The 27,009-nt window shown below is 36.9% G+C and overlaps 1 protein-coding gene across 1 annotated transcript; it reads right to left on the reverse strand.

Moving 5' to 3' along the window:
• Positions 1-278: 278 nt before the first annotated feature.
• On the reverse strand, positions 279-26,541 carry LOC126801042 (ferredoxin-dependent glutamate synthase 1, chloroplastic/mitochondrial-like). The gene is made up of 33 exons (XM_050528495.1): positions 26,121-26,541; positions 25,002-25,314; positions 23,629-24,071; positions 23,399-23,530; positions 22,896-22,994; positions 22,026-22,096; positions 21,607-21,703; positions 20,452-20,544; positions 18,436-18,581; positions 17,073-17,232; positions 16,202-16,312; positions 15,840-16,055; positions 15,005-15,162; positions 14,573-14,702; positions 13,938-13,996; positions 13,632-13,737; positions 7,917-8,013; positions 7,598-7,713; positions 7,257-7,454; positions 7,047-7,157; positions 6,494-6,733; positions 6,300-6,398; positions 5,393-5,488; positions 5,122-5,319; positions 4,748-4,822; positions 4,498-4,626; positions 4,313-4,411; positions 2,606-2,748; positions 2,408-2,501; positions 1,716-1,954; positions 1,559-1,637; positions 911-994; positions 279-770 (listed from the first exon to the last, which is right to left on the reverse strand). Exons 1-33 carry the CDS (start codon positions 26,373-26,375, stop codon positions 609-611), a joined length of 4,848 nt encoding a protein of 1,615 aa, XP_050384452.1. The 5' UTR covers positions 26,376-26,541; the 3' UTR covers positions 279-608.
• Positions 26,542-27,009: the final 468 nt, after the last annotated feature.

Raw genomic sequence — 27,009 nt, forward strand, 5'->3', positions numbered from 1 at the left:
CACATGGTTGAACGGAACCAAAAGGACATTTGATCAAATGATCATGTACAACTAACGATCAAATTGTAATGAAAGTACAATAACAGTTTCCCACCTTCAGAAATGGCAGAAGAAAAAGAGAATTTGGTTACCGTACAGCTGGGGAGAACATAGCCTATGAGGCACAAGTCCCACGCTCCTGCCATTTATGAAGGTGGCTAACTGTTATCACGCCTCTCCAGTAACAAAGCAATTCAATCGATTTGATTCGAGATTTAACTTTGTCAATTAGAACGAAGAACTCAAACTGAAATTCCTTTAATTACTAGAAATCGACCAAGGATGACAATAATTTACATCATGGCTTATATTTTCAACGTCAAGCTTTCTTTGGAATGGAACATGATGAACAAGTTTGAAGTTGCAATTTAGGCCACAACCTCACTATACAACTGCACTGTCTCCGGGGGAATGGTGTTCCTCTTGCATTCTGAGGACATCTCTGGCAAGGCCCTCTCCCACATCCGGGGAATTAGCACAGGATTTTCCAATTTCACGATTACGTGTCTTCTATGATCTATAGTTGGAGCTTCATCCTATCTGACTCAAACCACTGAGCCAAAATTACTCTAAGCAGATTGCAATGTCACTTCATCGGAAGTTGTTTTCTCATAGTCTGCACACGCCTCGGGAGTGTCTTCTTCACTAGGAGGAACCAGCTGCCAGAAGAGTGGCAAGTACTTATCCCAATCTTTCAGAATAACTGAGCCCTTGCCACTTCCAGTTTTTTCCTTCACCAAGAAGTCAGTGAAATTAGTAGAAGAGTATTGGAACTATTAACAGGGAAAATCAAGATTAGAAAATCAATTTGCAAGGCTGATAATTTTAGGGACCAGTAAAAATTCATAAAGCAATAAATTGTTGCACTTACAACATGGGCTTCAATAAGGCTCTTCAGCTGCCTCTGCCCCACAGAAGCATTCACTCTTTGGATCTTCACAATCTCTCTATTTACCTGTTTAGATTTTTTTAATTATAATATTTAAGGCAGATATCTTTGATGAAATTAGAACCCAAAACACGACAAACTATAGAAGTTATAATCATGGTATTGCACCATGCAATAATGAATTCTTTGACAGTCAAATAGATTTCATGTTACAAATGATCCCCTCAAAAGAAGCATTGGCGTTTGTATAAACTAAGGATGTTCAAAGTTTAGGCAACATTCAAAACCCAGCAAGATATTCTCTGTGCAAGAAAAAAAAATCAATACCTAAGTTTATTAACCTGTCTAAATTAGTTAGCTATTGAGAAAAGAGCAACAGCAACTGAAGCATGAGATGATATGAAATATAAAAAAGATGTACATACAGATATACAGCTAAACAAACTATATATATGAAGAAAATGGAAAGCCTAAAATGGGGAGTTGCATAGAGAAGAATGAGCTACCGAACATAATTTATCAACAAATGAATGCACATTTACAGTATATGGATTTCAAATGATATTAAAAAATAATATCTTAAGCAGGAGAGTATGAGGAACTAAGAAAAAAAAAAGCATCAAAGAAAACCTTGGGGATGAAAGAATTGTCCTCATCAAGAAAGTATGCCAGACCTCCGGTCATTCCAGCAGCAACATTTCTACCCACTCTGTCAAGTCAAACCTTAAAATTAAATCTTTACTTTCATATATTTGTGTCACTATAAAGATGTTCTAAAGATGCTTACTTTCCAAGTACAACTACACAGCCACCAGTCATGTATTCACAACAGTGGTCCCCAGTGCCTTCTACCACTGCTTGCGCAAGAGAGTTTCTTACAGCAAATCGCTCTCCAGCTTTCCCTCTAACAAAGATTTGACCCCCAGTTGCACCATACAAGCAGGTATTCCCTACAATAGTTGCATCCTCGGGGCAAAATCCCGAATTCTCAGCTGGAGTGACAATCAATTCTCCCCCAGACATACTCTGGCAAAATATCGTTTTGCATATTACCAGACTGTTGCAAATAAAACTCATTGATTCATGCTATAAGTGCTCAAACATACAACAAGAACAAGAGTTGGCAAAGCTGATGGAGCTTATGCAATAGCTGTGAAACATTGCACTTGCAAACATGAGCACTAGTAGAGTCAGAACTAAGATGAAGCGAACTTGATACAACTGAATCTGATATATCTAAAATTCAGAATATGATAAAAGTACATAGTTTAAAAGACAAAGCAGCCAATTCAATGAATCTTGTTGAATAAGACTGGAAAGTGATAAACTGTTGGGCCAATAGTGTCCAGTTAACACATTCGAGCACTCGAAGCATTTGTGGCTGAATTTTTAAAACTGACTGAAGTAACTAATAGAAATCAAGTGTCTAGCTTAGCTGAACCTCAATTAATAGACCTGAAGATTTCTTTAGAAAAATACCTTTCCAACATAATCATTTGCTTCTCCAACAAGCCTAATGTTCATCCCAGGAGTCAAGAAGCACCCAAATGATTGCCCAGCGCTCCCAGTAAAGCTGAAATCAATGATGATAAATGAATTAGCTCGAATCCAAATAAACAGATTTGCTGGTTAGATACTGGTGATTTTTCTGCAAGTAATGACAAAAATACATCTTACGTTATGTTCAGCTGCCCAGCAAAACCAGTATCACCATACTTTTTGGCAACCACTCCTGCTACACGGCCACAAACAGCACGATCCACATTGTATATCTTTATGGTCTTATGGACCACTTTTTCATTTTCAATTGCATCTGATATCTGTACAAATACATATAAAATCAACTCAAATTTAAACAACAGATTGCTATAGAGGGATCTTGCTAATACTGTAAAGCTAATAGATCCTTTCTGTGCTTGGCTAATGGATAACAATCTTCAGATTCAGAAAATGGTCCAGGACCTATCTTGGTGGGAGGTACGCTGAGCATTTCATTAATCTGAACACCAGCAATTTGGTACCTCAGCCACAGAGGTCTTTTGGCCTTTTATTACCATGTCAAATTACTTGTTTTTATCTTTAGTTCGTAGGTCGTTTCAAGAGTTGTACTTCTAAAAGCTAATATGCCTTTTTTTTTCTTTTTTCTTTTTCTGATTTCTAATACATGTTGATTGTAAATTTTGGTGACAGTTAATAACAACAATGATGAATATTGACAAGTACTAAGTTTGGGGATATAATTCCCCCATGCCATATATATAAGAAACATGTCTGCAGTAGATATCATCTCCAATCCTCATTTCCACAAAATATTAGATTATATTATCTAGAATCTTCTATAACCGCTAGTTGTTAATCCATGAAGCTCCTACCAGGATATAGTTTATACTAATCAGAGATAATCTTCAACATATAAATCAAATGAGTGATACTGTGAATTTATGGAAATTTACTTCAAAATATTAAAATAGCACGTGCTTAGAACATGCAATCACAAATAGAATGAAAATACACTAATAGTTCCAGGTGTGGATTAATGTCCAGATATTTTAATTCTTTGGGCTTTGCCTCTCAATATGTTGGAAAATTGTAGGGTGTAATTTCTAGATTAAAGAAAAGAAAATAAACTATAGCAAGCTAGATAAACACAAAAAATTCTTAGAAAACCTATAGCATCAAGGCTAGTATTACATACCATGATACCGAGTATGAAGACCCTCACAAGTGTGCAGGATTTGTTTGGAAAATGTCTCCCAGAAAATGTTTGTAATCAAGAAACAATGTAGCAGAAAACGTTCAAAGTTTTTTTTTTTCGTTTGAAAGGACGTTTTTACTTTTCTCAAAAGACTTAATCCCATCTCCAAAATATGAAATGCACTATGAAACTAGAGAAAGTCAGAAAACTAAGTATGGAATTACTAGAATTATATTTGAGTGCAATAAAGGTATATTTCTTAACGAGAGAGTCCAATTGGTAGCAAAACTTGTAACTCAGAAAAGCCAAGCACTGAAACAGTTCAAATGTTACCAACCCTTTAACAGGTTTCCTTCCTATTTTCTAGTCACTAAGTACAAGAATCAATTCTATACATACACTCTTGACATATATAACTATGCTCATAACGGATGGATACGGATTAACTTGTAATAGCAATATGTGCTTAGGAACTGTGCTGCATTAGAACTAATAATAATCTTTTTCTTAACTAACTAGGGCAATGGACCATATAGTACTTCAATCAAATGACTTACAGCTATTTTCAAATCACATCCTATCATAGCACCTACATAGTTTTTTATTTCGATGAGTTGAAACAATAGATTGTTAAGAAAGTATATAACATGTTTACTTAGCTATGTAAAGAAGCACTAATGCCAAGTTACCTCTGGATCTGCTAGTAACAATTCATCCAGAACAGGACCATTAGTGTGAACATCCTGATTTCTGATCATGGTACTGGTCCATTTTGGTAACCCGACATTCTGTATCAAAAGGAGAAATTATACGACTAGGAAAGACATGGTGAAAATATTAAATTTAAACAGTACAAAATTATTCAACCACATACTGATAGTATATAACTGAGATCAAGATGCTGCGTTTTCACTAGAGATATGTCTCGTGGTCTAAACAACTCTGTCCGTCCAATTATATCATCTAACTTCTCGTATCCCAATTGCGCCAACATGCCTCTTACCTGGAAAAGGAAGAGGAGGATATCCATAAACCTTTACAGTTTAACCATATGGCTGTTTTAAAAGTGCAACATAAAGAAAGCACATAATCCCTAAATTTAAAACCTAAATAAAAGTGTTTACCTCCTCGGCAACATATAAAAAGAAGTTGACAAGATCACCAGGCACCCCAGGAAATCGAGCACGGAGTTCCTCTCTCTAAAATAGGGGTAATCAAATCACAAATGCAAATATCAAATCCATTAGAATATAAAATAATGGTGGAATAGAGGAAAATACCCTTCACATATTCCCAATATCAGAACTTTATCACATAATGTGGCTGCTGATGTTGCATGCCATGTTTCTCCCTACATGCACACTCACCCGTGCATTTTTCATGTGTAGCACGAAACTAAATGGCAAGCTACATACATGCCATACCATGCAATAAAAAGCTTGTATGGATTCTGCAATTTTATTGCTTTACTGTCATAAAAACTAAGTGGTCCTGATACCTGGCTGGCTACACCAACAGGGCAGTTATTTGTATGGCAAATGCGAGCCATTACACAACCCGTAGCAATCATTGCCACAGAACCAAACCCGAACTCATCAGCACCCATAGTTGCAGCCATTAGAACATCAACTCCACTTTTAAAGCCACCGTCAACTCTAAGAACAACCCGTTCTCGAAGTCCATTTGCAATGAGTGTCTGTAAAAATTCCAATACCATGATCAAAAGCATCAATCAAAGAGCAGTCATCAATTTAGTTTTATTGAATCACCTGGTGTGTTTCTGTGAGTCCTAGTTCCCAGGGCCCACCAGCATGCTTTATGGAACTTATAGGACTGGCCCCAGTTCCACCATCATGCCCTGATATCTGCAGGAGATAAAAATATATTTTATTGTAAGTTTTGTCTCAAGAAAACAGAAAAATGATAAATACAGTAGTCTCTTTCATGCCTTCATCTGATGATGGAGAAAATATGCAAGTACTTTCACAATTGTAAAATTAACGTAGGAGATGTTTCACTCAAACAAGCTCTTGGTTCAATTCCATAGTTTCTTCTAATCAAAGAGAAAATGAAGGAATACTGGCAGTCAAACTGAATACATTAAGATACAAAAGAACATAACTTAATAAAAGAGGATCCAAACATGCATCAAATAACAAAGACAGCTCTCAGATCTAATTCATTATGGAAACAGGAACTCTGGCCAAACCTTCTTAATCTACAGGTCTATTATGGATCAAATTGAGAATGTGACATACCGTCACTAATTCATGTAAACCAAAAACATTGTTACACTAATGATAGTGATACAAGTCATACAACCAAATTACAATTGGTTAGATGAATATTACATGACAGCATGCTAAACTACTAGTAACCATGTAGAGAAAGTAAAATTTATAGGGGAAGGATCTTTTGTTTTTCTTTTTTCTTTCTGTTATTTGAAGAAGAAAAAAAATGATATTTGGAAAACGGACCTAAACAATATAGCTTCAAGTACATAGTACATACATTTTACCAAAACAAAGCTTTTAATAGATGCAGAAAGAGCATATGGAAGTTGAGATAACTACATATAGGCAAAAAGCGCTCCACTACACAGATAAATAGATAAAAGTTTTCCTTTTTTTCCAGAGAGCAACACAATCAGTAGAGAGACAAGTCCCTGAGAAGTACCTGTATGATATCAGCATTACCCTTAGCGACCCCCGAAGCAACAGTACCAATTCCAGCTTCAGCCACAAGTTTCACTGACACCTTAGCTCTAGGATTCACCTATTTATTCAACAGAATTTGGTATCATATCGGAAATCTTGGAACATATAAATACTGTAAAAAAAAAAACCAACCAATTTGCATAATCAAATTACCTGATGGAGGTCATAGATCAATTGGGCAAGATCCTCAATAGAATAAATGTCATGGTGTGGAGGTGGAGATATAAGTGGGACCCCAGGTTTCGAGTTTCTCAATCTCGCAATGTATGCACTAACTTTTTTACCAGGCAGTTGGCCACCTTCACCAGGCTTCGCCCCTTGTGCAATTTTGATTTCCAGCTGATCAGCATTGACCAAGAATGTTGGAGTGACTCCAAAACGTCCTGAAGCAACCTGAAGTTGTTTAAAGTAACCATTATAGGAAATGTGAGGAAATCCTTCTGTGATGATAGCTCATAGGAAATGCATGCCTAACCATTATATAAGCAATGCATACCCTAGTAAGATTAAAAGATGAAATGTACACCCTAATAACATTGAAAGATACTTCAGTTTCATCTTTTAATATTTTCCTTACACTGAAATAAGGTAGAAATGGTGGTTCACGATACTTTCTATACAGTAATGCTAAAAAGTGCTGCCACATTGAATTTCTTATACTGATGCATTATGGGATCTCTATTTACTTAAGGTTCAAAAAGGTGACCTGCTTGATAGCACTTGTAGCAGTATCTCCATTTTGAAGACCTTTCAGATGTGGAAGGGTTGGTGAGTATCCATCAACAACATCTGCAAGTGGTTTCCAGCGAATAGGATCCTGAAGAATGATTACATATTATAACAAAGTGCTAGTCCAAAACCACATAATAGACAACTGTGCACCGTAATTTGCATGTTCCAGCTAGACACACTTTACCTCACCACCTTCTCCAGAATTGGACTTTCCACCTATTCTATTCATTGCAATGGCTATAGCCTCATGTGTTTCTCTGGAAATTGCTCCAAGTGACATCCCACCAGTGCAGAATCGTTGAACAATGGATACGGCAGGTTCAACTTTTCCCACAGGAATTGGAGAGCGATCACTTTTGAACTCAATGAGATCACGAAGAACCTAACATTAGACAATAATTTATAGTCAATATCAAATGATACTCCATTGCTGAAAGGTTCCATGCTTTTAGCAAGCACTGTCAGAGGATATCTTGTTTAATGTGTTGTTCTTTTATTAAAAGTAGTTCTTTAACAAAGACTCACATTTACAGGGCGGTTAGCTAAATGCTGCTGATAAACAGAAAACGCACTTTCATTCTTCTGGCGAACAGCTTTGTGTAGCAACTTCGACATCTCTGGGTTGTTTCCATGATACTCCCCTTAATATGAAAAAAAATAACAAGTATCCAATTATTTTCGATTTGACAATACCAAAAATGATAGATAGGATGTTGCAAAGCTTTCTGATAATTTAACCCCTTTAATCACCTAACTTTTTAAATGATTGACTAAGAGAATCAGGACAAAAAATGTTGAGATAATAGCACTTCAAGAATAATATACATGCAACATTAACAGTTACCTCCTGGTCGGAATTGGATAAATCCAAAATTTTCTAGCCGTTTAGCTGTATCCTCGGAGAAAGCCTTCACCCAAAATGACAATGTCTCCCTTGCCAGCTATAGAACAGAGAAAAGATTAAATTGAAAAACCAGTGGATATGTGAGTAAAAATTGAATGACAATTTGAAGGCAATATAGTTCTGACAGTATTCTCATAATATCCTAAGATAGGCTGCATAGTCATATTCAGTAACCATGCACTCTTTATGTTCATCTGGATGAAATGGAACACCAATCTTTGTCAGTTTTGTTAATCAAACGTTTGTTACCGATTGAAGTGTAAAGTAAGAAGTTGTATGCATCTCACTGTAAGATTATTTAGATTACAAGAATATATTCCATAACAACTGATAAACATATAGCTGTTTATCTACATAGGTCTCCTAGTTCTCAAGGGACTCAACAGTGGAACATGATGGTTGGATGTTCTTTCATTTTAAGAAATAGAAAAGGTCTCCCAATCATTTAAGAAATATTTTCAAAAACATTTAAGAGATAAATCCTATTTACCACATGGATGTTCTTTCAATTCCCTTGTTCCATTATATTGTCATTTGTTGAGAAACATCTGTCATTGATGATGACAATATGCTGTGTATAAGTTGTAAAGTTTCTTTATGTATATTATAGGATTTATAGCTGTAAAACAGATTCCTTCTCATGTATAAAGCTCTCATTGAGCAGTATCAATCTACATCACTTTCAACCAATTCTCTTCTTCTTTTCTACATGGTATCAAGAGCGGGTCAGATCCCTCTCATCTCTTTTCTGCTACACCTTGATTTCTTGCTGTAGCATCTCTTCTTCTTATTCATCATAGCTGGTCATCTCTTTTCTGCTACATCTTGATTTCTCGTGTAGCATCTCTCCTTATTTATCATAGCTGGTCATCTCTTTTCTGCTACATCTTGATTTCTCGTGTAGCATCTCTCATTCTTCCTATTTGTCATGGCTGGTGACAATGAGGTCTCCAAACACAGTTCGTCAGAAACACCCAAACCCAGAGATCCCTATTATCTTCATCCCTCTGATCATACAGGGCTAGTCTTAATCTCTAAAGTCCTGGATGGAAACAACTACAACAATTGGAAAAGAGCCATGCTTCGGGCCTTGAATTCGAAGAACAAACTAGGATTCATCAATGGCACAATCAAACCTCCTTCAAAGGAAACTGATTCTAATGGCTATGATACTTGGTCACAGGTGAATGACATAGTGCAACAGTGGATCAGCAACACTGTCGACACAGAAATTGCTGATAGCCTCACCTACTACCCCTCAGCTCAAGAGGTATGGGAAGATTTATCTGAACGTTTTTCTCAGTGTAATGCTTCTCGGATTTTCGAGATTCAGCGAGATATTGCTTGTCACAAGCAAGATCAACAATCAGTTCCAACATACTACACGAAATTAAAGGGATTTTGGGATGAACTAGCTTCTTATTCAGAGACTCCTGTTGGCTCACAAGGAGAACAACAAAAGCTCATGCAGTTTCTAATGGGTTTGAATGATACTTACAGTGCGATTCGCAGTCAGATTCTATTACTAAATCCTTTGCCTACAGTCCTCCAAGCTTACGCTGCAGTTGCCCAAGAAGAGAAGCAACGTCTCCTCAATGCTACACATCCGGCCGAATCTAGCGGTAGTGCGGCCATGGCTGTTCAAAACTCTGGCAGGTTCCCAGGTCCACAACAAGGTAGCAGACCCAATTCCATTCAGGGCAGGGGGAGATCTGAGCCAAATCCCCGACCACACTCTGGCTGATTCACTCAAGAACGGCGACAAGGATCAGGGAGAGGCCGTCCTCAATGCGTCTACTGTGGAGAGCCTGGTCATTGGGTTCAGACATGTTTTGAACTGATTGGCTATCCCTCAAGGCGAAGCAAAATCAGCAGACTTCCAATCCCAAGCCGAATTCCAACGCTGGTTTTAGAGTTCCCTATGCCAACAACGTTTCTAGTACTCATTCTGGACCTTCAGTCACTCTATCCGAAGCCCAATTCAATCAATTTCTGGCTGCCGTTAACGTTATGCCTACAAGCTCCAACTCTCAGGCCAATGCAACTCCTAAAGCTCATGCCGTAACTAAACCAGGTTTGTCCAAGGTTGTTTCCCGCAATTGGATCATCGATAGCGGGGCCACTGATCATATTTCATCATCCACTGCATTATTTCATGCTGATAATCGATGTTCCTTGCCTCCGGTCTTATTACCAAGTGGGGATAAAGTTGCTATTGTTGCAAAAGGATCACTACCATTAAGTTTCAATATTTACCTTCATGATGTGTTATATGTGCCAAAGTTTAAAGTTGATTTGATGTCAGTTAGTCGTTTGACAAGAGGTATGAATTGTTCAGTGACATTTTATCCTTATTGGTGCGTATTGCAGGATCTGGCTACAAGAAGGATGATTGGTTTGGGTGAACGTGATGGATTATACTATTTGGTGGCATTAGCGACGGAGAAGTCAACAAACCAAACTACCTCCACCACCAAACGGCCTACCTGCAACCTCTCCATTTCCTCAACTGATCTCTGGCACAATAGGCTCGGACACGTGTCTTCGCCATGCTTAGGTTTCATTGTTAAACATTTTCTGAATTTTCCCATTCAATCAAATAAAGCTTGCCATATCTGTCCTTTGGCAAAGCAGTGTCATTTGCCTTTCGATAATAGCAAAATTTCCTCCAATAAACCTTTTGAAATTATTCATTGTGACATTTGGGGTCGTTATCGACATCCTTCACTTTCTGGTGCCCATTATTTTCTCACAATAGTTGATGACTATTCACGTTTTACTTGGATTTTTTTAATGCGACATAAGAATGAAGCACAACCTCTCATAAAGCGTTTTTTCACCTATGCTCTTACACAATTTGACTGTCGCATTAAAAATTTTCGTAGTGACAATGGTGCTGAATTTATCTCACTCCGTTCTTTCTTTTCTGATAATGGAGTTGTTTTCCACCATTCTTGTGTTTACACGCCTCAACATAATGGGGTTGTGGAACGTAAGCATCGTCATATCATCCAAGTTGCTCGGGCATTAAAATTTCAGGCTCATCTTCCCAAACAATTTTGGGGTGATTGTGCCCTTACAGCTGTTCACATCATCAATAGGTTACCCACACCACTTCTCTCTTTCAAAACTCCATTTGAACTACTTTACTTCAAACCTCCTTCCTTTTCTCATCTCCGTGTTTTTGGGTGTCTCACTTATGCCACAAATGTTCATCCTTCCCATAAATTCGACCAACACGCTACTCCATCAATTTTTATTGGGTATCTAGTCGGTCAAAGGGCTTTTAAACTATATGATTTGTCCACAAAAAAAGTTTTTACCAGTCGGGATGTCATATTCCATGAAGATATCTTTCCTTATGCAGCCAAGGACCCTTTGGGCCACCAACCAGAGCCGATTTTTGCCCCAATGCCTGACCCCGCCCCGGTCATTTCTTCCTCTGATCTCGATGGCTTCACGTTCGATCTATCCATGCTTGAGCCACAATCACCTCTTTCACCCCGACCCTTATCACCCCACTCATGACCACCTCCCTCTCCTCTCTGCCCCACCACGACAGCACCGCCCCCTCCATTCTCTTCCCCGCCAATACCTCACTTACAATGTTCGCTCCGTTCACTCAGACCCATCGTCCTTCTTGTAGCCTGGTCCAACTAAAGGAACTCGTTACCCGTTGGCTGGCTATCTCTCTTACCATCGGTGCTTGCCCCCACATCAGGCTCTCTTGGCTCAGATCAGTCATGTTACAGAGCCACGCACCTATTCTGAGGCAGTTGTTCATCCGGAATGGCAGCAAGCTATGTTTTCTGAGTTGCAAGCCCTCGAGGCTAATGGCACATGGACTCTAACCACACTTCCGGCCGGCAAAGTTCCCATTGGTTGTCGTTGGGTATATAAGATCAAACATAAAGCAGACGGTTCTGTTGAACGCTATAAAGCACGGCTGGTTGCAAAGGGTTTCACTCAGTTAGAAGGTGTGGATTATCAAGAGACTTTCCCCTACTGCTAAAATTACTACTGTTCGGTGTCTCTTAGCTTTAGCAGCTGCTCGTCATTGGAAATTAGACCAACTGGATGTGAATAATGCTTTTCTTCATGGTGATTTATCAGAGGAAATCTATATCTCCTCCGCCGGGTCTTAGGCGACAGGGGGAGGAGAATCTGGTATGTCGGTTGTATAAGTCTCTATATGGTTTGAAGCAAGCTTCAAGGCAGTGGCTTGAAAATTTTTCTGATGCAGTAAAGACAACCGGGTATGTTCAATCTAAAGCTGATTATTCATTGTTCACTAAGAAGAAAGGGAATTCATTTACTGCACTTTTGATTTACGTTGATGATATTGTGATTACTGGGAATGACTTGGAGACAATTGTTGCACTTAAGACTTTCTTTCATAGTCAATTTCGTCTCAAGGATCTTGGAGACTTAAAGTATTTTCTTGGCATCGAAGTTTCAACTTCGAAACGTGGTATCTTTATCAGTCAACGTAAATATGCCTTGGAGATTATTGAAGATGCAGGATTGTTAGGGGCTGCTCCGACAGATACTCCCATGGAAAAAGGCTTGAAATTGTCGGAGCGTAGTGATCTGCTCAAAGACCCCGAAAAATACAGGAGGTTGATTGGCCGTCTCATATATCTCACTGTATCCCGTCCCGATATTACCTATGTTGTCCATGTCCTTAGTAGGTTCATGAATCAACCTAGAAAGACTCATTGGGAAGCAGCACTAAGGGTGGTACGTTACTTGAAATGTGCTCCAGGTCAAGGTTTATTCTTCTCTTCCATCAGTGATTTAAGGTTGAGAGCCTATTGTGATTCTAATTGGGCAGGATGTCCAGTCACAAGGAGATCTACAACTGGATACTTTGTCTTCCTTGGATCTTCCTTGGTCTGTTGGAAGTCTAAGCGCCAAAAGACAGTGTCTTTATCTTCAGCAGAGGCTGAATATCGTGCTATGACAGGCACATGTTGTGAGTTGACTTGGTTACGTTGTTTACTTAAGGATTTGAGCATTTTGCTTCATGAACCAGCTTTGTTATTCTGTGACAACAAGGCTGCGCTCCACATTGCGGCCATTCCTGTTTTTCATGAGCGAACGAGACACATTGAGATAGACTGCCACTATATCAGAGACAAAATCTTAGATGGTTCTGTGGTCACAAGACATGTTAGTTCCGCCTATCAACTAGCTGATGTTCTCACTAAACCATTGGGAAAAGACATTTTTATTCCTATGATTCGCAAGTTGGGAGTGCAAGACATCCACTCTCCAACTTGAGGGGGAGTGTTGAGAAACATCTGTCATTGATGATGACAATATGTTGTGTATAAGTTGTAAAGTTTCTTTATGTATATTATAGGATTTATAGCTGTAAAACAGATTCCTTCTCATGTATAAAGCTCTCATTGAGCAGTATCAATCTACATCACTTTCAACCAATTCTCTTCTTCTTTTCTACATCATTATATGCATATAAAGTGAAATTAAGATTTGACAACAAGTAATGGCTGCGATATGAACTGAATTTGTCCAACATTAGTATTGACAATTTACAGATAAAATATATGTACAGTGTTTATCTGTTAGAATATCAGCATGAACTTATTGTTATTTAATATGCAAGCGCAGTATGTTTTCTATGATTCTTACCTCATCAAAAGTTAATCCACCGATACTTGATATACTCCCACAAAATGCAAGATCAACAACCTCCTTCCCCAGTCCATAAATCTCAAAAATCTGTGCACCGCAATAACTATGGACAGGATAGAGGTATTAAAGGGTTTGAGAATTAACCAATGACACTGACAACTAAGCAAACAGTAATACAACTGACAAGATGTTAAAGATGAAAGAACAAATTTACAATTTAAAGGAGCACAAAAAAAAACTCAAGCTGATTTCATACCATGCAAAGAAGATAACACTACTGAAGATAGTCAATCATAAATTTACCTTGAAAGCAACGAAATACCCATTTTGGATAATATTTTACGAAGACCAGCTGTAACAGCCTGAAAAAGTAAGAAGAACTGGTAAATTAGATCAAAACCTCTACATAAGTAGAAAGAACAAGCAATTACTTGACATCATGATGCAAAAATATTGTGAAAGTTCAGAGAACAAGATTGAACTTTGGCTAGGTATATAAACTACATTGGAATGAGCTTTGGCTCAGTATATAAACTACATTGCTACAAGAGCTTTTATAGTCATCAATGTAATTGAGCTGTGACTCAGCTATGGAATAATGTGAAACAATGAAGAACTTGTAAAGCGAGATGGGAGCACATTAACGTAAAAATTAAAAACAAAATCCTTTTAACAGAGTTTACATAAAAAATTGACCAAGTTACTGGACATGTTCTTTCATATACTCAAGAACCTGGGAATTAATATGCAAACAATAGAAATTACAAGAAAAAGTAACTACATAACCTGTGATGCTGCTTTAGTAAAGTAACAATCAAATTATACAAAGAATTGGCCCCTCTTGAAAATATATATATGTTATACACAAAGTTCATTTTTTGTATCCGAAAAAAAAGTGCAACATTCAAACAATTTACTTTATGTACAATTCTACTGACCTTGCAGAAGTTCTTTTGAGCCTGTTCAATCGTTACTGTAGGTATTTTTCCGTTCCGCATTAGATTTACTGTTTTATTACTCAAACGCCACTGCCGACATGTCTCCAGTGCCAAGTATGGACACACAGCACTGAGGAAAAATCAAAACATGTGATTTAAGGCAACGAAATTAAGATCACAACTTGATACTGCTCTGTGTGGAGATATGGTAAAATTGAAGTATATATCAGATCAGTGTACTGCGTAGTCAATCAAAAGGTTTGGATAATTTGGAGGAAAGAGAAGATTTATGGGTGTGTGGGTCGAGAGGAATACAGGCACATGATAATTTCAAGGGCAATGAGATGGATAATACATTAATACATGGGTAGTGTTTGTAAGGAAAACATCACAAAATTCGGTCACAAAAATTTCACGTTAAGTAAAACTGACCTTGCACCATATCCAATCAAGCAGGCAAATTGATGTGTGCTAAAGCACTGAGCAGTCTCCACTATTATGGAAGCTGACATTCTCAACCCATTTTGAATAAGATGCTGATGAACAGCACCAACAGCAAGAAGGATTGGAATTGCAGGACGAGTTGCTTCCTGAAGTGAATAGGCAATAATAAGAGAACCCATTACAAGCTTTAATATGTATAGAGCTCAATCCCAATCTGATGAAAAGAAAAACTGATAGGGCACATAAAGAAGTCATATTTATTAGTAAATGTTCACACATGAGCAACGTATTCTACCTCACCATATTTTTTAAATAGAGAAAGCCATACGTTGTACCCCTTGATATGCAAAGAACGAGTTCCCTTATTACAACTGCGTCTTTAGACCTTAAAACTAAAATAAAAAATGAAATAAAATACATAATAGTAATAGTAATAGTGATAAATAAGGGGTAACTCTTATTGTCGACGTAGAAGGGTGGGTTGTCTCGATTCTAGTTGCTGAATAAAACTAGTTGACCTTGTCGATTAAAAAAGATGAATAAAAATATTATAATTACAAGCATAACAAAACAAACAAAACAGGCAGAGAGAGAGAGAGAGAGGGATTAACTGAACAGTGCCTCAAAAGAAAAGTACAAACGTTACAAGAAAGGGTTTAATGCAATCATTCAAGATAGTCTGAGATATACTCCTAATTGAACATATTATCAATCATTAAATGAATTTACTCTAATTGTATATGATACACCATGCAAATGTTGAATCAAGAAGTAAAGAACAAGTTTTGCATTGGTATGAAGTGAATCTATATTGGATACGTACCAACTCATCATAACGGTCAGACAGAACAAGCAATTGGCAACCATTTTGAACAGCATCATCAGCAGCTTCACAAAGCTTATACAGTGTTTTCTCCAGAGAACCATCAACACCTTTATGAATATCGAAAAATGTAGGTAAAACTTGGGGTTTTAGCTTAGCATCCTTAAGCAATGAGTCGAGCTCTCCTTCATTGAGCACGGGACTGGACAAAATAACCTGGTCCAGTACATAACATACAAATTCTCTTACCAATATCTAGCTCCAAAAGGAAAAAAAAAAAAAAGAGGGAAATTTCTAGAACAATCATAGCAACAATATTCTGCTTGCAATCAAAGTATAACTAGGGAAAGGGTTCGACAAACCTGCGATGCATTTTCAGGTCCCACCTCCAAAATATTTCCTCGCTTTCCAATGTTTACTTCAAGAGACATAACTAAACCTTCTCTTAGAGGATCAATGGCTGGATTTGTAACCTACAAAGAACCGATCATAGAAAACTATATTAGATCATAAGACCAAGCAGACTCAATGTTGTGTAGATATATGTCTTGGGAAGCAACAGACAAGATAACACTAGTCTAGTGTGCCCTTGAGTAGTATATTATGATAATTTTGTTGATTTACCATGATTTTTCAAGCTCTATATTATTTGAATGTGGGACAAAAATTAGTTTCATACTACAAATATTTGTTAACATGTGTAGTCAAACAACTTAACAGACAACCAGGCCGCCAATATCTATTTAGATTACTATTGTTCCATAAAACAAAAATATTGCTACGATGTTGGCTAAAATTCCTTTGGTATTCAAATGCTACCAAAATAGAACCCCATGGTTAGCTAGAGGACATACAGAACAGAACAGAAAAGGTAAGTACATTCATATTAATGTATCTATCCCTAAACCGACCCAGAGGCATTTTGATATTGTTAAACAGATAAGAAAATATCTAATACAATGCTAAAGTTGAGAAGCACTATGATGTCAGCTACTATATCTATGGTTAACAATATGAACAATAATCTGACTTGGAGGTCTACTCTGTTTAGCTATAATAGCTTCATATAAACCTATGTGCATTTCTTTAGCTTCATATAAACATCTGAAATGTTTGTTTAGAACAATGATAATCGATAAGAAAGTTCTCGGATTAAAAAGGAAGTTATTGTCAGCAGAAGTAAGATAGGCAGCCAGCTTCCAAATTCAATTTTACACATGAAAATTTATATACCTGCGCAAATCGTTGCTTGAAATAGTCATATAGCATATGTGGTCTCTGAGATAAAATCGCCAATGGAATATCATCACCCATGCAAAATGTAGGCTCTTTCCCTTGTGAAGCCATTGTCTCGATAACCATTTGGACATCCTCACTAGAGTAGCCAAATGCCCTGCTCCCATGAAGTACAAAATATATAAGCCAACTTGAGAAAGTAAATATTTAACCGTCTCTGGATATGGCGGTCACATAGACCTAGTGAAACGCAAGCAACCCAGTAACAACAACAGGATACAATAGATATAAATTAATTCCATTTTTATAATACTAAATTTTGTCACTCTACTTTCCAAAATGCTACATTATTTACCAAGCTCTAGTTCTTACAAGTTCCTGCAAACTAACATTAGTAGAGGTTCCCGTGCTCAATGTGACATTATATATGCAAGTATTAGTTTTTATGTGGGAATAGATCAGACTTAATTTATGCTCAAAACATTCTTTTCAACAGATGATAAAGCAGTTCCAAACCATGACTTTTTACTCTGTGAGAAAGAAAAAAACTTATATAAGTTCACAGACTGACAGACCCCATCATCTTGATTTTGAAATTAATAATAAATGAAACCCCAGAAAGTGAGAACATTTTCTTCTACAGTTAGACAAATTGTGTTCTACAGTACTCAGAGGAAAGTAAGGAATTAGAATAACAGATCAAATCTTTCAGTAACCTAACCCTAAGAGGTAGTGTGGTCTTTCTGAACAGAAAATGTCATTTCTATAATGTCCATATAAACATTTGTGCTTATGGTTTACATTTGGGTGCCATTTAAGGTAAATCCACAAAGGTAACACCTTATAACCAAAAAAAAAAAAAAAGACTAGCACTGAATTGTCTGCCGGATGGATAAAGCTGAACAATTGCTACTTGTTGGTTCACACATGTCACTTTATTTTTCATTCCTTATTTGCATTTTGTTTTTTTGTTTTACAACTACAATTCTATGAAAGGTTTACATCTCCTAAATCTGAGGAAAGGATAGTGGGAGATGATGCATTTGTATATTTTTATTAACTTTTGATCTAACATGGATATTATTTAAAAAAAATTCAATAAAAAAAATCTAGTTTTAGAAATCCACCAGAGCAACCGGGACCACATGGCCAGCACTCATACATGACCAGAAACACAGCTACACCTCTAGGCACCTTAAAAGATTCAAGAAAATCTATTATTTGTATCCAGAAAACCCAAATAACAGCCAACACACGGAAGTGTCTTCTCAGTTTTGTCATTGTAATCACCAATTCACCTGAGTTAGTTTTACTATTTGAGAATGTAAAAACAATGTTGCCAATGAAATAGAACACTTACTGTTGTCGTCTGAGTATTGCATCACTGTCCGCAATTGTGGATGAAAGGAAGTTCACAGCCTTCAAAGTTCGCATGTTTTCCTCCACCCATTTTCCATACGGATTTGACAAAGCCACTCGCTTCTTAACTTCTGTGTTCTCATAAACCTACATTTGAAATGCTCAAAAATTATATAAGGTTTCAAGCAGACAAATCCTAGATAGGGGCTTATACTACAACTGATTGCCAGTTAAGAATAATAGAAGAAGGATTGTCCTTTGCTTATATTACTATTAAGAAAACTATTTCATTTCACAAAAAATAAAATAAAATAAATAAACCTGAAAATAAGAATGTTATATAAAACTACATTTTATAAAAGAAAGCTAAGAAGAGCAAATATCTTTAACCTTTGTACTCTCATGACCAAGTATGTGAAATATTCAGATTCAAACACAAGCATTATACAACTCCAGTTAGGTTCTCACTTCCTATTTCTTATTATGAAAATATGTAATGGCATTAGACAATTAGAGCAGAAGATTGGAAGGGCACTTCTAGAATGAAAATGTAACTGGTCACATTTTAAGAGAAATCAAATATATTTATTTCCAAGAAATAGTACAAATGTGGATATGAATCCACATTAAAAGCAAATGAAGTACACCAAATACATTAGACTAGTAACAAATCAAATAGAACTCAGTCCACCACAGCTAGCAAATTAAAGAGGTTACTTGAGGGAGAAAACCTCAGCAGCATCTGCAGAAAAAGAAGCCCAGAAAGAAGTACGCCAAATACATTAGACTAGTAACAAATCAAATAGAACTCAGTCGACCACAGCTAGCAAATTAAAGAGGTTACTTGAGGGAGAAAACCTCAGCAGCATCTGCAGAAAAAGAAGCCCAGAAAGCAGCCCGAATTTCGACTCTTGATTCTAAGTTCTTACACAACAAGTTGACAACAACTAGATAGTCTCAATGATACTCCTACTAAGCTCCAAAGTACTTCATAACAAGTTGATAACCACTAGATAGTATCAAAGATACTCCTACTAAGCTCCATCAGTAAATCATAAAACAAGCACCACTACAAAAGTTTTAAATTTTCAACCCTTCCCCTTGAACTGAATGCTTAATAATACCAAGTACTAAAGCCCTGATCTTTTGTATCCACAATCTCCTTCCATATTTAATGTGCACGGATGTATGGAAGAACAGACATAAACATTTTCTTGTGTACCCATTGCAAGTGCTGACACTCAGAAATGCCACCAAAGCCTTTGTGGTACCTCCCAAGTATGGAAAACAGGTGGGTAAAAATGGCAGGTACGGTGCTTATCTAAATACATAAAGTACTACCGCCCCATAACAGGTCTATTGCTCGTTACTTGAGCACGCGACCACTTAATTCTCTTCAACAGGTGATACATCAATGCACCACCTGCAACACATCATCCACCCCACTTGTTGCCTTCGTAAAGTCTCGTCCTCTGCCCATTGTTCATCACAAACTTACAATACACAAAAGAATCAAAAGATGCTTATTCACATAGAACCTGATGCCAGCAGAGAAATACATATTATTTTACTAATGTCTGCTGCGCCTTATATCTCATGTGTTGGATCAATGACGAGTTCTGATTATTCTTAAAGTACCCAACTCTCAGTAATGTAGTGTCTACCGTATTTTCTCCAATAATAATAATAGTAAAAATCGATAATGCTTTGCTATTGAAAACAATACTGTAGAAGGCGACATTTCCAACTTTAGAAGTATAAACAAAGGAAAGTTCAATTTATGTATGGATATTAAGACTCACAGTTTCTTCACAACCAAAATCCACCAACTAACGCAAGATAAATCAATAGTTGTGCAAACTTATCTATAATAGAGCATTATTTGCTTGTACTACCATCCTCACAAGTGATTTAGAAGTTCATCATAATCATATTAAAGGAAAAATAATATAGAATATATATATATATATATACACATATGGAGAGAGAGAGAGAGAGAACAAAGTATTCTACAGACCTGACCACTTAGTAAGTCAACAGATATCATCATTCCAGGACCTAGACGACCTTTCATTGTAACTTTTGAATCATCCACAGGAAGAACCCCAACCTGTACAAGATAAAGCATATTATCATGTTTAATCACATCCAACATATTATGCACACAACAATGGAACCTAAAACCTCTTGTTTTGTGTAGCTGGAGAAAGAAACCAACTATAGTTTATTCTAGTACTTTTCAGCGCCTAGTTTTTTATACCCGTTTGCAGCTATCATACCATCCAATGATTAAATATCGTCTTTCTACAACCTTGTTTAAGATATTTTTTTTTTCATTCTGATTACGTAACTAAAAAATTTGTTGTGCCAGGTTTTCAAATCTTTTTTCGTCATACATTCTGTTGTTTCTTCATTAGCTGCCTCAGTTTTATTTTCTATTTCTGTGAGACTTGCACCCACACAAGTGGCGAAACTAAAGTACGGGTTGGCTCTGTGCCAGTTTATGTATAATAAAAGGCATCTAATCCTACTCGTGAGAATAAAGCAGCCAATGAAAGGCTATATACAATTTCTAAGCTATGTTGAACGAACATATGTTGAAAAGCTATACACAAGTCTGCTTTGTTCATTCTTGCTTCCGATGCTTGTGACTAGATAAAAGGCATCTAAGCTCCACCATAAGAAAGAATGAACAAAGTAGGAAACAAATCAAACAACTAGCCAAGGAAAACAAAACTTCCTAAGAGATATAGCCTTTCAAATGGAGCTTAGATTGCCGTTTTCATATCTGTAAGGAGAGACAAACACCCGGGCAACACCAAAATTTAGCTTTGTCACGAAACAAGCTCACCAACTCGTCATCTCTATGTTCAAAAAGAATTTGCTCCTTTCTGTACTTCTTCAGATTCTGAACTCACTATTGGAATATACTATTAGTATTAGTGTACACCTTTAGGCAACATTAATAATCAGACACAGTAAATGTATCACCACATGTTCTCTCAACTGGATCAGGAATAAAATAAACCAACAAATTATCACTTGAAAGGCCAAACTTAACCTCAATCCAGTGCCACATTAACATGAGCCACTTTTGTGACCCAAAGCTAGTAAATCGTTGAACACTTTGAAAAGATCCAAGCAAATAGAATAACAAAAACAGAAAACAAACCTCAGATGCGACATAAACAACATTATCGGATGTCCGCCAATATCTAGCCGGCCGAAGTCCATTACGATCAAGACATGCCCCAACTGTTTTCCCATCACTGTACCACATAGTTTATATTAGCAACAAGCAGTAAAGTAGCCATATATTAAAATAATAATAATCATAATCATAATAATAAACTACAATAAAAAGTTTTAAAAAAAACAGCGACTTCTTGCATTGTCAAGTCTGACATTTCTACATTATCAAATCAAAGCTTAATATTCTGATGCGGAATTCGGAAGCATCTTTATAGCCAAATGCACAAATCTGAAGGACTAAAGGAAATCCATCAAATACTCGTTTACAGGTATGCAAAAATAAAAATTGAGTTGGTGTATTCATTGCCTTTACAATAGATAGTTGACTATAAGATTTACCTGAATAACAATAAAGCAGGTCCATCCCAAGCCTCCATCTGACCCTTGTAATAATCATAAAAATCAACCACCTAAATGAAACAAAAGAGTTAAGCACGTCAAAAATGGTGGATAACCAAATTATGCATCAAATATGATTTCCCATCATAATATAGCAGTTGAGCATATTAAAAATATCATCCTGTTTCTGTCCATTCAAATTTTACAGCTGATTAAAAATCCTAAAATAACATGTATCGGCCAAACAAAGAAAATAGAAACATGTAATACGACTACATTACTTGCATGGAGTTTAATGGTCAACAGTTAAAACTACGAAAACTAATACGATCAGCTGATTTATTCATATGAAGGCTCTCTAAATTAAACACCACAAGAATGCGCAGACTGAGACATTAAAAAATACGTCTAACACTAAAGAGATCATAAGACACAAAGGACATTCGTTCTCTTAAAACACAGAGTTTCTATTAATAGGTCAGCATGTAGCTCCCCGGTTTTATGCTCAGCTCATGACCTAGAGGCTGGAGCTGGACGTAAATTCCCAGCCATGACATGTGAAACAAAAAAATAATACTAATAACAATAATTATTATAATGATAGAAGACGAAAAATTTAACCCTAGGGAGAAGTAACTGTCTCAGTTCACTAGGTAACTGTGAAACAATTCCAAATTGCAATTAAAACCTGGATATAATTAAAAAACAAAGACTCTTAGGAGGCTATTAATAAATGTCTCTTACTTAAAAAGAATGGTGCTAAAACACACATCAGCTATGCATCAGGAGTGAGAGAAATTATGGTAGTACAATGCAAGGACAGCACCATTTAAACTTTAAACAGAACGGTGGAGCATCATCTTGGCATACCTCTGGATAGTTAATCATCAGGGTTGGGTGATTTTTGTATCCCTCAGGAACAAGGATCATCATAGCCTCCTCAGCAGGGCGGCCACTTCTTAGTAAGAACTACAAAAAGAAGATAAAGAATAAAATAAAACAAAAAACATAGTGAAGAGAATATGTCAACTTAAACTATGAAAAGTTAAAATTGGCAAAGAGAAATTACAACAGAGTATCACACTCATAATGCTAGAATTTCCATAAACATAAACCACCAATTTTTTTTTCTTGTTCACATATAGTACCAAAATAAGAAGCTATAAGTGATAACATCGGTTTTAATGACAAGATTTGTAGAAAAATAGAAATTCCAAAAGATAAAAAAAAAATAGGAAGCCAACTTCAAGTTCTTTAAGAGTTTGTTTTTAATTTTAATAATTAAATGATTTATTTCTAAGGAGTCAAAATAAAAAACAGATCTCTTTGAATTTTATTATAAATGATAATCAGTGACATTGCTTAGCTCATACTTCGGCTGCACTGTCAAGATTCGCAGAGTCTGAACCCTTTGGATTGCCATATGGACGAATTTCATTTTCACGACCATGCCATACAGGCGACTTCAGTGAGGCTTCACGTGATTGCATCCAGTTCAAGTTCCCCTGAAATAGAAATATGATGTCATCTTTAAAAGAGGCAAGAGAACTCGTACAACAATTTAAACATTAGAATCTCAGACGACTTTAGTTATAATATAAACCTGTATGGTATTGATCTCTCCATTGTGACCAAGTAACCTCATTGGTTGTGCAAGGGGCCATCTGGGAGTGGTATTTGTGCTATACCTTCGATGATAGATGGCAAAAGAGGATTTATATAGCTCACTTTGGAGGTCACAATAAAATAAACCAAGAGCTTCCGAGCGGAGCATTCCTTTGTAAACTATTGTTTGATTGGACAAAGAACAGAAATAAAGATCATTGCCCCAACTTTCTGAGCTTGCTGCTTTTTCGATTAACTTCCGGCATATGTACAGTTCTCGTTCAATGTCCTCAACTTTTTCCTCATTGACAAGTTTCACAAATACCTGCTGTATGCCGGGCATTGTTTCTTTTGCATTGAAACCAACTATAGTTGTATTCACTGGAACAGGTCTCCATCCAAGCACTTCAAGGCCTTCTTGTTTGAAAATGTTTACAATAGCTAAAGACAGAAAAAGAAACAAAATGAAAAGAATGTTACTGAAATTTCACATACTGTACTATATTGAAAGAAGTTTTTCTCACTCACAACTGACAAACTGAAGCAATGGATAAACAGACAGATAGTCGAAAGGTGAAGGTTGAACAGGAAAATAATAAAGTTTTCCTAAATATGAGAACTCAAATTCCATAAATCAGAACTTTCTTATTGAAATTGACAACCAATTAATGTAAGATTATATTGAGAAAACTTTTGAAAATCACCATCAACCGTCAAGGTCTGGAACATACCGACAACACAATGAAGGAGAGGTCGGAGAAATTGGAAGATTGTTGAGACCATTTAAATGCCAACCATTACTTGGATGGAGGGATTCCTGAGAAGCTAAAAGAATGTCTTACACGTGCTTCTCCCCACTTTTATGTGCTTCACTTTCTAGTTGTTGTTGGTTCTTGTTAATGAAAAGTTCTTCAACTTAGATGTAACCACTATTTTCACTCTGTAAATTTGGTCCATTTGAGGATTGTCTATTCAGAAACTTATTTTTTATGAAATAAGAGAAACTGGATTTTTTTTCTTGACAGGAATAAGTATTAGCTTCTATTTGGTCATCTTTCTTTTTTTCAACATTCAAGTATCATTCTTGTGACATCTTGATTGAGACTTGGATAGGATGACTTGCGTTACATTGCATTTTGGGTATTCTCTTTGCCATTTTAATAAATATAGATTCCTGTCACATATAATAAATAACCACATAGTATGGACAGATTATTGTTTGAGAATCCTCCTCTTATACTCACTATCAGCTAATAACAGTTTGTCAAGACAGGTGCATTGTTCATGAATACTTCATGCAAAATTGAATAAGATCGTTGATTGCTTAAACAGAAGGAGGTCATTGTAAATAACGTAACTGACAACAATCACCTTTTTTGGCTTCTTTCATTAGGTTGTCTTCTTTTGGGAGGAAAACCATCCCAACACCTGTGTGTAACTTGTCAAATGATGCAATCCCTTGCTTGTCAGCCCAGTTGTTAAATAAATCCCATGGTATTGAACTCATTACACCTGAACCATCACCAGAGTCATTATCTGATCCACAGCCTCCACGATGTTCCATGCAGCCAAGAGCTGTAAGAGCATCCTTAACAATGCCATGAGATGCTTTGTTGTCCAGATTAGCAATGAATCCAACTCCGCATGCTCCTCTTTCCGATATTATGTCTTTCAAGTCCACAACCTGTTGAACATGGAATCAGATCTCTACAGAAAATTGATTGAGAATATCTCCAATCAAATGCATGACAAGCAAACCTTAAACAAAAAACAAAAAGACAAAAAAAATGAAGAAAAGACAATAATAATGCATTGCTGATATGAATGTGAGGTTCCTAACTCTTGTGAGTTTAGTATAAAATAAACAAACAAAAAAGTTAATCTGAAACTCATCCATATATTCTGAACACCCTAAAACCTTCCAAATTCTACCAAAGATCCAGACTCCAAACTCTCCCTACAGTTTTAGATTGATAATCATCTGACACAGGAGTTGTTTCTTATGTCTAAGCAGGTTCCACAAAGTTGTGCTTCCAGATTTGTTGCTCCAGCTCCTTCTCCACTTTAAGTTTTGACCAAATAAAGCAGATTCTATGGACTAAACTCCTTTCTTCCCCTCCAAAACCAACTCATTTCTTCTCTTCCAAAAAGAATGTACATTCTAAAAACTCGACTGATTTAAAATTCCATCAACACTGTCCTCCAAAGAGCATAAACAACCTGCCGAGAGTGTAAACACAAATAACTGGCTCCTACTAAGAAGTAATGCAACAGATAACACCAAAATATAGTAACAGAAGTAACTCATCTTCAGCGAAAAAGAAAACAAGAGAAATATTTAGACTATGAAATTCATATTTCCTAATAGATGATGGAATACATTTTCTGCCAAAAACAAAAGATCATTTTGGATACGCAAAGCAGCTGTGAACTTAAATACGACAGTGGCTTATAGCACAACAGAATCCAAAACGGCGTCGTTGGATGTACCTGAGGTTTGGAAGTAGGAGGAGGAGAAGTAGGAGATGACTGATCGGGAGGTCCAAGGTGGAGGACGGCTTTGGAAACGAATCGCGGCAAGGTTGATCGTAGAGGTTGTGCCGACGACGCGAATTTACGGCGTGTCCTCTTTGACTTGCAGTAGCCGACGAAATCGACGAGGAAGGGGGAGGCGCAGTGGCTGTTGGAGTAGTGACGCAGCTGAGGAGAAACAGGGGGGCCTAGTGACGACTGCAACGCCGCCATTACTGCTGCTGCTGCTTCTTCTTCTTCTTCTTCTTCTTCCTCTTCTTCGGATGAAGAAGAGAGAGAGAGAGAGAGAGAGAGAGAGTGAGTGAGAGAGGCGTGTGTGGAGAATGTGGGAATTGAAATGAAGTGTGGTGTGGAATGGGATAAAAAAAGTGAGAGAGGAGATGAGAGAGGTTCCGAACCAATCAAACCACCCCCTTCTCTTCGTCGTCTTCGTCTTTCTCTCTTTGGCTTTCCTTTTCTTCACTATCCCCTGTCTCGCGCCTCACGCTAGTCTCTTGTTACCGCGCTTGATCTCCCTCCATCTCCGCTTTTGACTCTTCGCGCTTTCCAAATGCAACTGCGCTCTGTCTCTTCGCGCTTTTGATGGTCAAACTACAGGGTGAAACCAGAATGCAACACCAAAATGACCAAATGATGCATTATGCATTGCCTGAAATACGTTCACTTTCCAAATAAAAATCACTTAGAATAATATTTCAATACAAAACATATAAAATGAAAACAAACGGTGGTGATCGACAGATAAATTTCCACGTTTTTCTTATTCGCTACTATCATGTGCATCACACGGGTATAAAACTAGTTACTAATTCTGAATATTTTCCTTCAATAATAGTTGTAGACTTGA

The sequence above is a fragment of the Argentina anserina genome, chromosome 6 (assembly GCF_933775445.1).
Source record: "Argentina anserina chromosome 6, drPotAnse1.1, whole genome shotgun sequence".
In the NCBI taxonomy this organism is placed as follows: domain Eukaryota; kingdom Viridiplantae; phylum Streptophyta; class Magnoliopsida; order Rosales; family Rosaceae; genus Argentina; species Argentina anserina.